A 16,358-nucleotide genomic window follows, 5' to 3' on the forward strand; every position below is an offset into this window, starting at 1 on the left:
GGATTAGACCCAACCGATTCTGAATGGTGTCCAACATTAAGCTGGTCTATGCAGCTCGTGTCCTTTCCAAACAAATCAGACAACCTGATGGCTCCCTGCATCACTGCTGGACCTGCAGGTCCTCTCACAGGTGGAGCGTGAGCACAGCAGTGCTCCGTAAAGAACTGGTCCTTCTTTCACCCGAGCGACATCTGTTAAATGTGAAAGCTCTCGGTCCAAACACAGCGGTGGGCCTTCAGCTTCAGGCTGAGCTGCACATCGGATTTGTTTCAGCTGAGCTTGTTTTAAGAGTCACTTGGACTTCCTCTCCGGCTTTGGGCAAAACAACATCAGGCCTGCTGTCTCCTGCAAACACCACACTGAAGGGAAAAAAACAAATCCCCTCTTCCTCTCTGCCTTCCACTTAACCCACATGCATTTGTTTATTTGTTGCACTCGTCATTGTTCTGCAAGCACCGGTATATTGTGAGGGTATGGCACCTTGATACTGATGCCATTATGAACATGGGTCAAATACTTGACAGGACTAGACAGGTCAATACCTTAAGTCGTTCCCTCTTTGACAAACACCAGCGATGTTAAGATCTGTTTAACCACATGGAAGACAAGCCGACACACGCTGGCACTATTGTGTATATGAGGCGGTTGAATGCACACAAACAAGCATGCAGTCATGCACACATGCACACACATAGTGCTACGCTGGATCCCACTTGATAAGAGGACTCCTAGTAAACAAGGAGTGTTGGTTAATGCAAAGGTGTTAGAGCAGCACTTACTCCACCTCCTCTTTCCCTTTTTTCTGGAAACCAGCAAGTGAAGCTCTTAAGGGACTACACAACACAATTAGACAGACTAATTACCCCCTTCCATACCTCCCATTCCTCACCCACAGCGACAGGCTGGGGCAGGCAAGACACTTCTGCCTGCCTGTGAGCTTTTCCAGTGACAGAGACCATGGTTAGTTGCAGGGATTGTGCACTTCAGGCAATTCAGCTGATGCTCCGTCAATAACAACATCTGAATAAGGTTCAAATCCAACAAACAGAGAACAGTAGGAATGGCAAGAGTCAAGATGAGAGAGAAGGTGTTGGAACACCTGCATGACACCTTATCTTTTCAAAGTAAGACGGACGATGGATCAGCTTCCTTCTTTTTATATATATATATATATATATAAACAAAATATGCTACTGTACTTTTAATGGACTAAACGGGAGGTTTTAAGGAACCCAGTTGTTTTTAGAAGCTGAGAGTTAAGTAGAAGTTGCCAGTTCAGCAGCAGGTTAATGATGACCCACCCCCCCCTTATAGTAAGGGCAGACTTTTTGGACTCAGTCACGGACACGCTGGGAGGATTTAGAAGCAGGGGAGTCTTGACCCGTGCTTTGATGTCTTCTGCCCACGCTTCCTCTAAGTCACGAGGTAAATCAGCAGCTTTGTTCGCTATCACAAGCCAGGAAAAGAATCAGGGTCAGGAAGTCTTTTTAATTTTTTTCACGTCTCTGTCAGGACGTCTTGTAACGGTAGACAAACGGCAGTTAGGAGAAGAGGGGAGGAGGAGATGAGACCAACCGGCCAAACAGGAAAGTTTCAGTTTGTGCTCTGACAGCTCTGGATGTGGGACGGGCCGAGGTGCTGCTGAAAACTATTTGGCGGGGAGTTTTGAAAACCCCTTCCTCCTCAAGATGGACCGGCCCCGCCTTCTCTTTTCCAGCCGGGGGACACTGAGCCAAGCATTTCTGCAAAGCGGAAAGAACTTGGCACAGACCGAGTTTAGTATGGCGAAGCACTTAAAAATGATCTTTGTGCAGCCATTAAACCAACTGCAACATTGTTACTCTGTTGGAGGTTTTGAGGATGTACTCTGGGAGCAAGAGGGCCACTCTGGTGATCTATATGAAATATTACCCAGCATTGGGATACAGAAAGGAAGAGGAGAGAGTGTATACATTCAGGGCTACTCAGGTAGCTCTCCGATTAGTTTCCCTCCCCACAGAGGAGCTGACATGGTTCACCTCACAGGTATAGACCAAATACTTCCACACACACACAACCCCTGAACTTCCCTTTCCACACACACACACACACACACACACACACACACACACAGATTAGTAAATGATGCATAGAGTGAATGGGCAGCCGGATGAGGTAATACACTGCCAGTGAAACATTACTCATGTAGTTTCCCCTCTGAGTTGATGACCACGAGCCAGCGACATCATCTCATTAAAGCACACATGACTCATTGCCTCGGTGTGTCCGCGGCTCAGACTTGGTTCAGACACCTGCTTCAACCCAGATGGAGAGAATAGAGCGAGGCACACACAGTGATAGAAAGAGGGCGAGCCACACAAGCCTGACACTTTCTCCTGCACTGACACCTGTGGAGTGTCACTCTGCTGCCTGCTCTCACACACACTAATACACAGCCTGATGGAGTCCGTGCACCCCCACTGACCTTGCAGATCTTGCTCTCCTCCGTCTCGGCTCTGGACCTCCCATCAGGCGTCCTCTCCTGCCGGTACTCGGACTTGACTGACAGCTGGCAGGAGAGCCCTGGGGCGCCCTCACCTGCCCTGAGCTCCTGCTGCCGGGCCATGTAGCCCTGCGAGGTGGCCGCCCTCACCGCACTGGGGATGGGGAGAGCCGTGTGCACCGGTTTGGTGCCCACTGAGGAGGGTGGCCTGAGCTTGGAGGCGACACCAACCACCGGCATGGTACTTCCCAGGCACCGGAATAATAACACAGGAGTGAGAGAGCGGTCCCCCCCAAAAAAAGTACAGTGTGGAAGGGGAAACAAATCTGCAGTGTCTACTACTGATGTCTGGCACGAGGGAGGAAGGGAGACTAAAAAAGAAAAAGAAAAGAAAAAAAAAACTGCAGTTGCCTCTCAAACTGAGAGGAAAGCAACTGCGTCCATTCTGTAGCCTACAGCGAGCAGGACTCACAGAAAAAGAGAAGGCTTCTCCTTCCTCCTGCTCTCTCCCTCCTCCTTCTCCTCCCACAAGCAACACTGCTCCCTCCCCTTCCCTCACTCTCTCGCTGCCCCACTCTCTCTCTCTCACTGTCAGAAGTGTACACCACAAAGTCAGCCAAAACAGTCCGAGGGGGCGTGAACTCTTCTGGAAGGTACAGCCACCAGTCGGCAAAAATCGTGATTACAAGAGACCTGGCTGCGTGTGTGTGTGCGTGTGTGTGTGTGTGTGTGTGTGTGTGTGTGCTCAGTGCTCCCAAACACAACTGTCTAAACAGTTCTCCTCTTTCTCCCTCTCTCTTTCCTCTTCCTGATCACTGGAAATAGACGCACTCCTCTCTGTCTACATCTGGAGATGCCCCTCCCTCCGAATGGAGACAGAGTAGAAATGTAAAAGGGGGAAAAGCCCTCATGCATAAAAAGGTGATCTTGAAAAAAAAAGACCAGCTGAGGGTTGAGATAAGAAAGGAAGAATTCCAACGTGAACAGGGAGACAAACTTCAACCTTCTGTATCATGCTGACATCATTGTAGTAGCTCAACAGGTTTCTGCTTTAAAGCTGCTCTTTGCCTGAGATTCACTCTGTCTCTCGGTTTCTCTTTGCATGACTCACTCACTGCCTGTCTCTCTTTTCTTCTTTCTGAATAGGAACAAATTTAAGAGAAAAAATTGCATATATTTAATTGTAACTTTGGGTCATAACTGCTATTATCCTGCATTGATCCATTCTTATGACTCGCCCCTTCCACCTTCGCAGGTATCAGAGGTTGGATCTATTGCACACAATTACATACATCTCCGAGACCCTCAGTCAAACATGTGTATACTGGTATTAGATTTTCCATACAGTTTCACATTTCCCCTTAGGTTTCCCACAGTATACAGTGTGAAGAGAACATATAAAACCACAACTAGCCTCATCATTTTTGATGTATACATGGCAACACTGAGACTGGCTTTGAGGAGGAAACAGAGTGTGTCATTATGACCATTTGTATGAGTCATTGTTTCTTGACCCTCTCTGTGACGGCCAGCTTTTTACCCTGACTCTCATTGTGCCCATATAGGTAACCCAGCAACAGAACTTGAATGGTGTATGTTATGAATAGTATAATCTTTCATAGTGTGGGCATCATGGATTAATGGACATTTTTGCAGATTTTTCAGGAATAAATCAAGTTAATCTACAGTTTTGGGCACTAATATATGGCTTAGTTACGCATTACAGTATTTTAATCACCTTACAATTTTGAATTCAACATTACTGTGACTAGTTTATTACTACATCTTTGACAATTGTGTTGGCAGCTGGTTTACTTGGGGGTTTGATGAAGGTTAGATGCCATCAGTCTGTTCTCGCTGTGGTCAGTGGGCAGACTGGTCTGGGGTCAGGGGTCAAGGGGTGCTATGGTGTACAGTGTGTGTGTTGGGAGAAGCTCTGTCTGCTCATGACTGGTTGATATAGAAGTTGTTGGCCTGTGTTTTAAGAGTTTAGGACAGTGTTTGACTCTGGACATCTGGAGAGCTGTGAGCAGAGTTAAAGTCAATGCTAGCTGCCGGATGGTCAGTAACTCCCTCCAGATTGTGCGACTGCCCGCTTGTTAAACTGTTATTTTCAGTTTCTACATGTGTTAAACACAGAAGCTGTGATGTGTGGGTGTGGAGGATGTGGAGTTGTTTTTGATGGTGCTGACAGTTGACTAATAAAAGTAGAGTCATATAACACATCACTTACTTCGCTGAGTAATTAGAAATGCGAGTCCATTTTCCATGAGTAATGTGTAATGCATATTTGATCCCTGTTTTGAAGTCAATTGCCCAGTGCTGTTGATACAGTGTATTATTAATGGTGGATGAAAGAGTGTAAGAGCTCTCGAGTGAAATGGCCGTGATGAGTAGCTGCTGGGCCACAGAATTGGTTTCAGGCTGCTTGTCTGTAACAAGAAACAGACACTGCATCAATGTCCAATGTATATCACTGATGTGGACGGCTGGAGGCTGACTCCCATAAACAAGACAAAACCACTGTAAGAAAACCAAATCAGTCCACTCTCCTTGACCCCACCAATACTTAACATTACAGTAAATCTCTCCAAGTGTTTCTTTTGATCAGGGACGTTTTTCAAAGCTTTGTTCTCTGACCAGTTGGTTTCAGCGAGCGTTTGGAATTACAGTGTCTTAAATGTAGTTTGTGGCTCCACAGAAAGGCCTGACAGCAGGACAGATGGAAATCTGTGACAGATGATCATATTAAAGACTACAACAGTCTGCGGCATTGGGATCTGTAAGTGTTCTATCAAATGTTGATTTTTTTTTGAGACACAGATGAGACAAAATGCATTTGGATTGCATTAACCAGACATAATATAATATGTAGCCTTTTTTCCATTTTTTTTTCCTAATGGCTCCCTGCTTGGTGCAAGACATAAAAGGGAGTGAAAGTTTTATATGGAAAGGCTCCATCTGTTTCAGTTTAGGGAGGCGAGGAGATGTGCTGGAGTCAGAGGGGCAGGTTGCGGTGTCACGGCAAACCGGAACTTTTTAACACGGCACCGTCCAATAAAGTGAGCAGGGGAAGGGAGGGAAACCAAACACAGGGCTTGTCCCGCAAATAGGACCTTACCACCAAAAATCACAACACCTCAAATGTATCGGCCTCCGGGTCTAGAGTTTCCATGTAGCCCTTTTTTTTGTTTTGTAGTTGAGCCTGAACTCTGAACCTGAAGAAGGTTGAATGTCAAATCAATTAAGTATGACATGATTGTTTTCCACACTGCTGCTGCCACTTCTGCCCTCTGTTACAATGCCTCAATGCCTCTGACAGTCAATTGCCTTTACAGGGACTCTGTTCGCCCCCCCCTGCCACATATAGCACCAGCTACTCAAACGTGTTTTCAATCATGCACCAGGGACTATCATGACAAGCCTAAAACAACAGGATACCACGTGAATGAATGGCACAACTCCAGCTCCGACTCCGACTACTGCTGCCTGCCGAGTTACACGAGCTGCAGCACATTTGGCGGCCGTCCAATCTCGCAGGACCGCCTGCAACTGCCGGGAAACCTGTTTCTGACAAGGTCCCTACCCGGGGGTGTTGAGTCGTAACGAACTTGCACTAAGACCTCAGAGAGGTTTTGAGAAAGCCTTTTACTTCCCCCTGAATTGCGCTGGTTTCTGGAGGATAATCACCTCACACAGCAAAAAGTAAATGCACGGCGGGAATGAGAGTGTCTCAGCTACCTGCAGGTAAGGAGCCCACACGTGTAATACAGCGCTGAAAGGTCCTCATTTAACAGCAGTGAAATGTTCCAAAGTCAACATCGGCAGAGGAGATCTCAGGTTCACTTCCATCCAGACAAACCCATTGGGCAGGTCAGCACCCTTATGTTTGGCTACCAGGGCCGACCACTTCTCTAAAAATAGTCTGACGGCCAACGATGTCATGGTTGAAATATAGAGAACAGGGTGAGTTGAGGAAAGGAATGGACATCAATGGGAGTAGGACGCTGACAAAAAGGAAATTGAATGCTCTAACTGTATGCGGAATTCCTCATCATTTGTTATCATCTTTCAATGACGTGTCAAAATGTGCGGCAGCCAGACTGCAAATGAATCAGTAGAGCTGTAGACAAGACCACCTCATTTGAGTCTGAGGCCAGTCCAAGAGTTTCGAAATTGAGTGAGAAAGATTGGTCCGCAATTGGTTCCTTCTTTGGGGAAAGAAACGCACCACTGACCTGAGAGTTTAAGACCGAACTGAAGTACATGTTCATCTGCTCAAAGTTGCAGACAAAGGCATTTCCACAAGAACCGACGATAAACTGTCGTTAAAATGCCTTCATCTTATTTCAGACAGACATGAAAAAGACTTGACCGCACCTAAATTTAAGCCCCGGTGACTTTTCATATGTAGTTGTGGTTTTGCTGGAAACCCATTCTTGGTTTCCTGAAAAACCACCACTAAATATCTGGTGGAGAGGGAGCACATTCCGTCTGTAGATGGAGGTGGCGGTCAAGGAGGGGAGCTTGAAAGCCGGGAGGTTGGCTGCACTAACCGTCCCCACATACCTCCAGTCGCAGCTGAAAGCGGCGTCCTGTTATTAGCCTCCATCGCTAAGTGCCGCTCTCCACAGGTAGAATGTGACTCGAAAATTGAAGTGCCGTGTGTAATCGGATAAACTTTCAAAACCAGTCCAACCTGTTTTTTGACCCCACAGCTTTGATTTCGAACCGCAGCCGACCAAGAGGAATTGTGTTACAGCCGGTTTGATGAAATGCCACTTATGTGATGTTCCGGTCGAAGTTCTATGACATCATTTCAGTCAGTGAGAATAACACTGATACACCAGGGTTATGGAATCAATAATGTCATGTGTTTATTATCTATTCCAGGCAGTGGGTGGATGGTTAGTGTATGTGTGTGTGTCTCTGTGTGTGCGCGTGTGTGTGTGTGTGTGTGTGTGTGTGTGTGTGCATGTGTGGTTTAAATAAACGATAGCGCCCAGCTTCAGATGACGTCAGCGGTAAGGTTGTGCTGTGGCTGTGAAAACAAACATGCCAGGGTGCTGCAGATAAGAGGGGTCAAACACCTTCCACCCTCGTGCCATGCACACACAAACACACACACACACACACACACACACACACACACACAATCTAAACACATCCTCCAGGGGGGCTAGATAGATAGTCACGCACCTGGCCCTGTCAGCGCTGTGAATGCTATCAGTCAACCGCACATCGGCCAACATGGAAAATAAAACAAACACACACTCGTGCTGGCACTTACACAACAAAGAGGTGCCCCAGCGAATGGAGGCATGTCCGTCGGCTGAGTGAGCACGAGCATGTGCCATTAACGCACACCACGCCTGACCTGGGAGGACATAAACACACGTCGCCTTTCATCTCCTCGGTCTCTGCGTCAAGATTCTGTGAGAGATTCCTGCTCCTCAGTCAACCTTCGACTTCTCCGCAGTCAACCACCCACACACATGCAAAAAACCCAACGGAGCATCATGGGAAATTTATTTTTATTTCCCTTCCCTTCTTGTTCACATTAACGTTTGACAGTCTCGGATGTAAACGATGAAAGCAACAAACTGTATTTTAAAAAGTACTTTGAATTTTTGATGGAGTCAAATAATGAATTGTATACTGCAGTATACAACTAAAAATGTTCACTCAAAGAAATCATTAAAACTACAGCCGCATCTGTCCTCTGAATGCAAATAGCAAAGTAAGAGAACACATATGACCCCAATAACATAAAAAACATTGTGTAAAAGGATTGTTAAACTAGATAAGCAATACATTTGAATGTAATGTTACTATGACTTAAAAATGCATCTTATTTTATGAGGTTATACAGGCTTAACCTGCAATTTACTAGAAACTACAGCTAACTCATAAATGCTGATATATGCACAGTAAAAGGAGCAAAACCCTGAACAGCCTTTCCCTGGTTTATACTGTAATATTTCTAATACATCTCATCTGTGGTTTGGATGCTAAAGTTGAGCAAAACTATAAGGACACAACACAGAAATATTCAATTAAAAAACCTTTGAAGTAAATGTGCTGACAAATGGAGACACGGGTGTTTATTCTTGACCCACATCCTTTGCTTTTGGCTCCTCTAAAATAAATGTATTCATGTTTCATGTGTGTATGAGTTCTTATCTGTTCTACAAAAAGTTAGATTAGAGAAATTAATGTGGACAATAATATTGCTTCTTTCTTTCTGGCCCATTAATTAACAGGATTTATTTGGTGACCCTTTGGAGGAGCCCGATCCCTACTTTGAAACCCAACGTTTCACATCCCTCAGTAATCTACAACGCTAATTTCTCTGGAGTTTCTGTGTGTCCTCAGTAGCTCATTTGTAAAACACAAAGCCTGTTAGATTTGGGGCAGCGTGGGCACGTTTGAGGGATAGTGGTATTTGAAAAATGCCCTGTTCCAGGAGCGCAGCTATAAACAAAACATTAAGAGCAACTTTGATGAATTTAAAGTAATTTAGGCTTCCTGAATTCCTCTCTCAGCGTGCTATTTGAAATGCCATGTGGTGGGCTAATACCTCCACTACAATGAATCACAGGGAGTATTTGGAGAGACTCTGCAGTAAGGATTTCCCCCAGCGATCTGGTTGGGACAGATCTGGCTCGTTCTGCTCTGACAATCCTCCTTCTGTTGGAGGTTCAATTTGGTCTTGTTCAGACATTTACTCTTTCACAAACACTTATTTTTCTGCAGGGATCTATTTATTAACACTTACTCATTGTTTTTGTGAGCACGTCTGACCAGAGAATATCCTGCTGCATTCTTCATATGTAAAAGGCAAAGTCTGGAAAAACTCTGGACCCCATTGTCTGAAAATGCCTTAACTTCTCCTCTGCTCCCCCACTGACTCACCTTCAGTGTCTTTAAATACCCCATTCATTCACTCTCTCATGAATACATGTATTTACATTGGCTCATTCAGCAGCTTTGTATTCACTAATTCACTTTGCACTTTTTCAGCACTCAGTTGCTCTTATTATACCCATTTATTCCCCTCTATAATCCCATTTAGTAAATTATTCAGATAATTACTTCAATGCTGCCTCTTCGATTCTCTTCTCCACCCACTCACTCACTGTTGCTCCGTCTTACTGTCAAGTGAATACATCAAAGTCCCTTTGCTCAAGTCATATACTGCACCACCTCTCGGCTCAGAATATGGATCAATCTTCCAGTTTTTCACTGACAGACTTTTATATAAAGAAATGTGGGACATTTTGAAGCGGCAGACGACCCCTCCAAATGCTCCGTGTCATGTAACTACTAACACCCTTCCATCACGACACCATCACTTTTCTCCACTGTCAAAACTTTCCTCACTTCCCCTCTGTATTTTTTAACACTTGACAAACTGCAAAGGCCGTCCACTTTCATTCCTTGCAGCCAAGTTGGAGTAAATCAATCCCATTTACGACCATCGCATTCCTTTCCCTTGTGATTCGCTCCGGTCTTCCCCCACGTCTACCCTGCATCTCAATGTTTCCCCTCTTGCGAAAGACTCGTGTCCTCGGCGAATCTTGGATTTCACAGCTGGAGTTGATAAAGTCCTGAAGTGCTGAATGAGTCTCTTCCCTCAAAAACAACAAGCAGCAGAGGCTATGTAGAGTTATACCAATGATGGTGGAGACGCAAGCTGGGCTGGGGGGCCTGAGGAAGAGGGAGCTGCCCAACAGAGGGCACCACCGAAACACAGATTTATGGAAAAGACGACGGGGACTTGTGCGTTATTCAAACAGAAGTCATGTCCTGATTCAATGGCAAAAATGACTTTAGTGGTAAAACTCCCCCCATTGCCCTGGAGCGTAACAAATGTGGCTGCTAACCAAGCTTTTTGAAAATATCAAGGGAAATTACAACAAATGTCAGATATGAATCTAATTAGTTTTGACTATTTTGTACAAACAGAAGGGATTTCAGTCCAATGACTAACACAAACCTCCCAGAGACAATGTGACACAGTCCTGTGTTGCTTCAGTGTCATCTGGAGCCAATCACAATATCAAACTGATGTGGCAAGAATGTTGGAGCACTCATTACTATTTTTAGCAAAATATATGGTTGAGGACATTGGCTTCACATGTCTTTTCAACTGTCTATGAGGGAAATGTAAAAATATATACGTATTTGTTTTGTGCTTTCAAAAGTCTGCAGGGAATTGCAGTTGAAAAGTTCGGAGTTGATTAGACTCAGCAGGAAAAATGCATTCAAACTGTGATAATATCTCCTTGCTCTACTAACATGTCAGGAGTGTGTCGAGCACCACAAACAAGTGTTCATTAGTTGGGACCTGGTTGTTAGGCCAGACTTCCAGTCTACAAACTCTGCATTGCAGCATTTTACAGCTTTGCAACAACTAGTACTCTCAACCTGCCCCCGATGTTTGTGCAAATATGAATTCTGACTCTGTTTCAATGCACAGCTGGTGTAAGGGGATAAAATGAACAGCTCAAGTCCAGGGTCATGGCCGCACTTGTCCTCAGAAAACGATTAACTTTGTATCATCTACAGGAAGCCTCTCTCTCCACAGTCCTCTCATCAACTGCAGCATTTTTACAATATTGTGGCGACCCTGTCTCCCAGAAATGACATTTATATGAAGATAAACTGTCACAGCAAATACAACAAAAAAATTGTTGCAACTTCTGTGATGTATTGCATTAGATAATTGCTTTGTAATTCTCTATACTGTATTTGTCATAAAAAAAAAAAGAAAAGAAAAAAATGGTGTGTATAGATTTTACTTATCATAATCCTTTCAACCTATTTTCAACTTACCATATAGAGCAAATAATTGAATTTCCTGTGGAATGTTCTGCTGCAGTTGAATCATATATAAAATTAATTACACGTTACTTTCATGCTGCAAGGGGGAAGTGTGTTTCAACAATAAAAACCAGCGAGCAAATTCAAGTCAACTGAGAGCTCATTGAATCTTTGGATTCACATCACATTTCACATTATCATGACTGATAATGCAGATCTAATGAAATATATGTGCACTTTAGGATCACGACACCAACACCTTTATAATATCCACTGAGCCCGTCTGTTTGAACCCCATAAGCTCTTGTCAGACAACAGACAATTATTCGATATCCCCAATGTAAGTCGCTTAAGCCTCATTACTTTTAACTGCGTGTTGTGGCGCACACACAGCTTTTAACCTCTGTCCCCTGGGCTGTAAATAGGGAAAGCTTGTTGTTTGCTCATCTGATAAACACATATTGGTGTCATCTTTGGCTGGCCCGCGGCCGCTTTGGCTTTGACTCTCATTTGACTCCCTCATTAGTGCTGAGGCTCATGTAACGTCCCGTTTTACACTGTCTGAGAGTGTGTCTGATTAAAGAAGAAGAGGGCTAAGAGCTTTTGGGCCCCTGGACACTGGCACGCTCTCAAAATACCCAGATGGGAGCATGACACTGTGCACATGCACCTCTGGTACGTACAGGTCCACTGACATGAAAGGAGAACTCATAATATCGCATGATGACACACCCCTGAAAGAAAAGCAGACCGGACCGGCCTGCGTTCTACACACAACATCTCATTACCTTTAACTTCTCACTGACTTGTTATAGATGTCTTTAAACACAGCCCGGGGCGCTGTACTGTACATGCTCACTGTCTTGTAAACCACCACACAGTCGTTACATGCATTTTTTTTTTTTTTTTTATGTAAAAGCAGCTCGCGGGCATCTTTGCTGCATTTTAATTTACGATGCAGCAAGGAGGGGGCGAGGACAGTCATCTAATTGGAACACTTTGACCTGCCGAGCAACAAATCAAGGGCCTTCTGTCAGATTAGGATCCACTTCCATGGCCGAGTCGGAGTAAGCAGGAAGTGTGTCCACCTATGACTGTATGCGTGTGCGTGACAAGACGGCGCTGCGAGTGGGAGTTCCTCTCGTCTGACACAAATGTGTCGGCTGTACATCCTGTTGACTGGCGGCATGTTGGAGCAGCTGCTACTTATGCTTCATGACTGCGACCTTCTGTCTGTACCTTCCCTAACATGGGTTATGTAAAGTCAATGTGATAATTATGGGTTTCATTTAGGTCTAGATGTTGTTTTAGGAAATCAATTTCTGCTGGAAACTAGGCATTTATATAAAAGGGGCATTTATTGGTGATTTTTTTGAGGTTTTTGGGGATTCATGTTTTGCATGTGGGCCAATAGTGAGGCTGGAGCAACGTCACGACTTTTATGGAAAGCTGAAGGAAACAAAAAACAGTGAAGCCAACCCACAGTGGACCAACACTGAACCAACTCAATCCAAACCCAGTAGTGGAACATAAAAATACCCTTTGAAATTGCCATGCTTTACTTCTGCAGTAACATTGATGGATCTATTATGAACTAGTAGTAATAGTATGAAAGTAGTGAGAGCTGGTTAATATTATATAAAGTATTTAAAGTGTCAAGTTTAACTATTGTCGATGCTAATGGTCTTTGCATTAACAGAAAAACTCTGTGTCCTGCTTCTTTTCCCTTCCTTCTCCTGCTCCCCTCCATTAGTCAGTGAGATACTTCCTGAAGCCCTAGAGACCATTAAGTGAAAATTGTCTGATCAGCATACAACACACTTCAAATAAGAGAGAATCTGTCTTTTGAGTGTGGAATACATAAGTAGATATAAAAGAGAAGCTGTGTGTGTGTGAGAGAACGAGAAAAGAGAGCAAGAGAGAGAGAGAAAGAGAGAGAGAGAGAGAGAGAGAGAGAGAGAGAGAGAGATGGATAGAGCAAGTACGTTTAATGTGAAATGAAAATTAGTCGTAAAAAAAAGAAGACAGTGGTCTATAAAGAGTGTTTACTCCTGTGTGAGTCTGTGTGTGTGTGTGTGTGTGTGTGTGTGTGTGTGTGTGTGCCTGCACACGCATGGGTGGTCAATCAAGTGTGTTTACACTTAAGGCTCTTTTCCTTGATTTGGGTGTGTTTGATGACAGCAGCTGAAAGCCTCATGGCCTCTGTTTTGAATAGAGCCTGGTTATTTAAACCATCTCCTGCAGTTAAATGGCAACATGCACACACTGTTTGATTTTCTGGAGCAGGTTCACACAGCTCAGGTGACTGATCAGTATGGAAAACAAAGAATGAGATTAAAGTGAATCGCATATTTGTTATTACCCTATGACACACATTTAAACTAGAAGAACACTTGGGTAGAGTGCAAATCTCTGTCCAGGCTCAACAGTCTCCTTACGAAACCACATTTCCAGTAAATCCACTAGATCCTGATTTGGATTTGGATCGATACCAAACCCCTTATTCTGTCAGGAAGTTTTACCCTTAATTCTCAGAGAAAGCAACAAAAGTAAGTGAAACAAAATTCCTGGATCCGCCCCAAAAAGATCTGCACCGGAATATGGTGGATTATTTCCCGACTCCTCCCTCCAAGTTTCACTGTCATCCGCTCGGTAGTTTTTGCACAATCCTACTAACTAACAAACAGTTAAATGCTGATGAAAACAGAGCCTCCATGGTGGAGGTTATAATACAGATATTTGTCATCAATATTGGAGGTTTAACTTGGAGAGGAGCTAGAGAAAAATCTAATTTCATCAGTGTGAAAGAATCTGAATATGATATGACTATAATATGTATTTGTCTGTATTCAGCAATAGGAGACTAGCATGGGTTTAAAATGAATTAGCTTAATTGTTTCTCCTTTTGCAGAACTGTGGACGAGGTGAGGGTTTGCTGCCGGCTTTCGAGGTGGAGAAAGTAAACGATATCCAAAACTGCTTGTGTTGTTCTCCAGTGAGAGACAGTTTTCTGTTCCTGAAGAGTTGTGGATTGTCGTCTGAGTGAGAAAACATGAACAGTGATTGGGATTGGAGAAGTTTCACTACCTGCATCTGTCCAGTATTTAGTGGTTAATGGTTGAATTCAGCATTTTGACTTCATTGTATGCTGCAGAGTGGAGTCATTAATGTGTTGTTATATTCAACCGGTCCGATGTGCCATCTGGAGGCTTGTACTTCTTTATGAGCGTTGGTCCTGTTGTTAATAGGCAGCTGTTGACAAGCTTTTAGAATTACTGTCAGTGTTCTGTTGCCCGGGGAACGGCAGGAAATGATAATTTTCACTCATCAATCTATGTCTCTGCAGATTAATTAACTTTTTAGTTGCACAATTTTGGCTACGAAACCAGGCGTTTTCAGGCTCATCCAATCGCCTTTCACACACGGTGTAAAGCTGCTGCGTCTCGGCCACCAGCCAGTGTCGGTCTCCATGTCCAGGTACCAGGAGGTGAGGAGGAAGCAGGGAAAATCTAAATGGGAAAATCAATGAGAAGTCCTGTCTCTTTCCTTGTGGACCACAGCCAAAGTGACCTTGAGTAAAGTACTGCATGCAGGGAGCTCAAGGGTCAACAGATGTGACTGTGTGTAGGTCCGACTTTAAAACAGGGTAGGAGCAGCCATTGAATTTATATATATTTAGGTCTGAGGCCATTTGTTGACTGAAGATGCTTAAGGCCACATCCATACTGCTATGTTTTCTTGAGAAAATGCATGATTAATGAAACGGATATGCCTTGTATCCAAAACGCTCAAAATGGAGAAGTTTGGAAACCATGACAACAGCTTTCTCATTGGGCCTTTCGGTCATGCCTTAGTCAGGCTCCTATCACATAGTTTAAAAAAAAAAAAAATTCTCAAACAAAAACAAAGCAGTATGAATGTAGGCTTAGACATCGGTAACCTACGGAAAGAGATTGTACAAAAGTCTGTGTGTAGGCTTTTGAGGGTAAACCATAAGACCAGAAGCTTGATTCATCCATTCCCTGTTTGGTGTAGTAGGTAAAGGGCATGTCATTAACTCAGCCATGGTTTGAGGTTTGGTTTGTTCTGGGGCCGCTGGTGCCAAGACACTCACAGTCAAACTGCGAAAAATCTTCTTTCTTTCAATGGCCGCCACAAGTTGAAACTGGAACTGATTCCAGCTTGCTCCACTTTATGTCACAATAAAACCAAAGCTTCAGAAAAAGAACATCATCCTCAAACTAGTTTTCAAGGGAGCGTGGTATAGTAGCAGTGTCCGGAAGGAACTGTCATGTAAAAGATTGAGAACATCAAAAGTGGAGCTTTGACCAAGCAGATGATCGAATGGAGCATAACCCAGAATGACAATAAATGCTTCAAATATGCACAGGGAGGCCAATTATAAGTCGTAAGCAGCCAAGTGTGAATATCATAAAATGAATGGATTCTCTGAGCTGTGTTGAGCAGTAGCAGTGGAGAAGTCATTTAGGCAAAGTGGGGAAGTCATGATTTAGCAGCAGAGTAGCAGCTGGCGCTACAAGGTCCCAACGCTCACATCCCAAACACTACTGTGGATCACCATTGGCAAGAAATGCTACCGACACTTTCCCTTTGCACAGATCCGGCAGCCGCTTATATGTAAAAGTCATCTGTAGAACAGTTACTGGTACCATGATGTGATTAAAGGGCTGAATTGACTTTGAAATCGTACCCCAGAGTAACACAAGCTTTATTTTTGTCTTGTAGCAGTGGAAGTAAATCAAACTGAGGAGTAAAGAGCAAGTCGCGGGGGCTGCCAAAAAACGTCTAATTCCTTCCTACTTCCCTTTATTGGCTCCTTGCCTCCAGACAAAGAGTCGTAACAGAAATCGCCGGGTGCAGATCTGTCGGTTTGGCTCCGACAGAGTTTAGACCCTGATTACGCTGGGAGTCAAGCAGTTCTCCTCACAGAGGACGTGTCTGGGGGGGGGGGGGGGGGGAGTCAGCATCCAGGCTCAGGTTGTGATTGGCAAAAAAAGGAACCAATGCAGCTGAATGAAAACAAACTTCA

General features: G+C 44.2%; 1 protein-coding gene across 3 annotated transcripts in view; it reads right to left on the reverse strand.

Annotated features, from left to right (window-relative positions):
* Nucleotides 1-2,722, reverse strand: part of nav3 (neuron navigator 3) — a 178,950-nt gene extending 176,228 nt beyond the window's left edge. For all 3 annotated transcript variants that reach the window (XM_061078914.1, XM_061078909.1, XM_061078921.1), the window contains exon 1: nt 2,465-2,722. In XM_061078914.1, the coding sequence (XP_060934897.1) occupies nt 2,465-2,722 (258 nt within the window). The remainder of the gene's footprint in view (nt 1-2,464) is intronic.
* Nucleotides 2,723-16,358: the final 13,636 nt, after the last annotated feature.

The sequence above is a fragment of the Limanda limanda genome, chromosome 1, assembly GCF_963576545.1.
Source record: "Limanda limanda chromosome 1, fLimLim1.1, whole genome shotgun sequence".
In the NCBI taxonomy this organism is placed as follows: Eukaryota; Metazoa; Chordata; class Actinopteri; order Pleuronectiformes; family Pleuronectidae; genus Limanda; species Limanda limanda.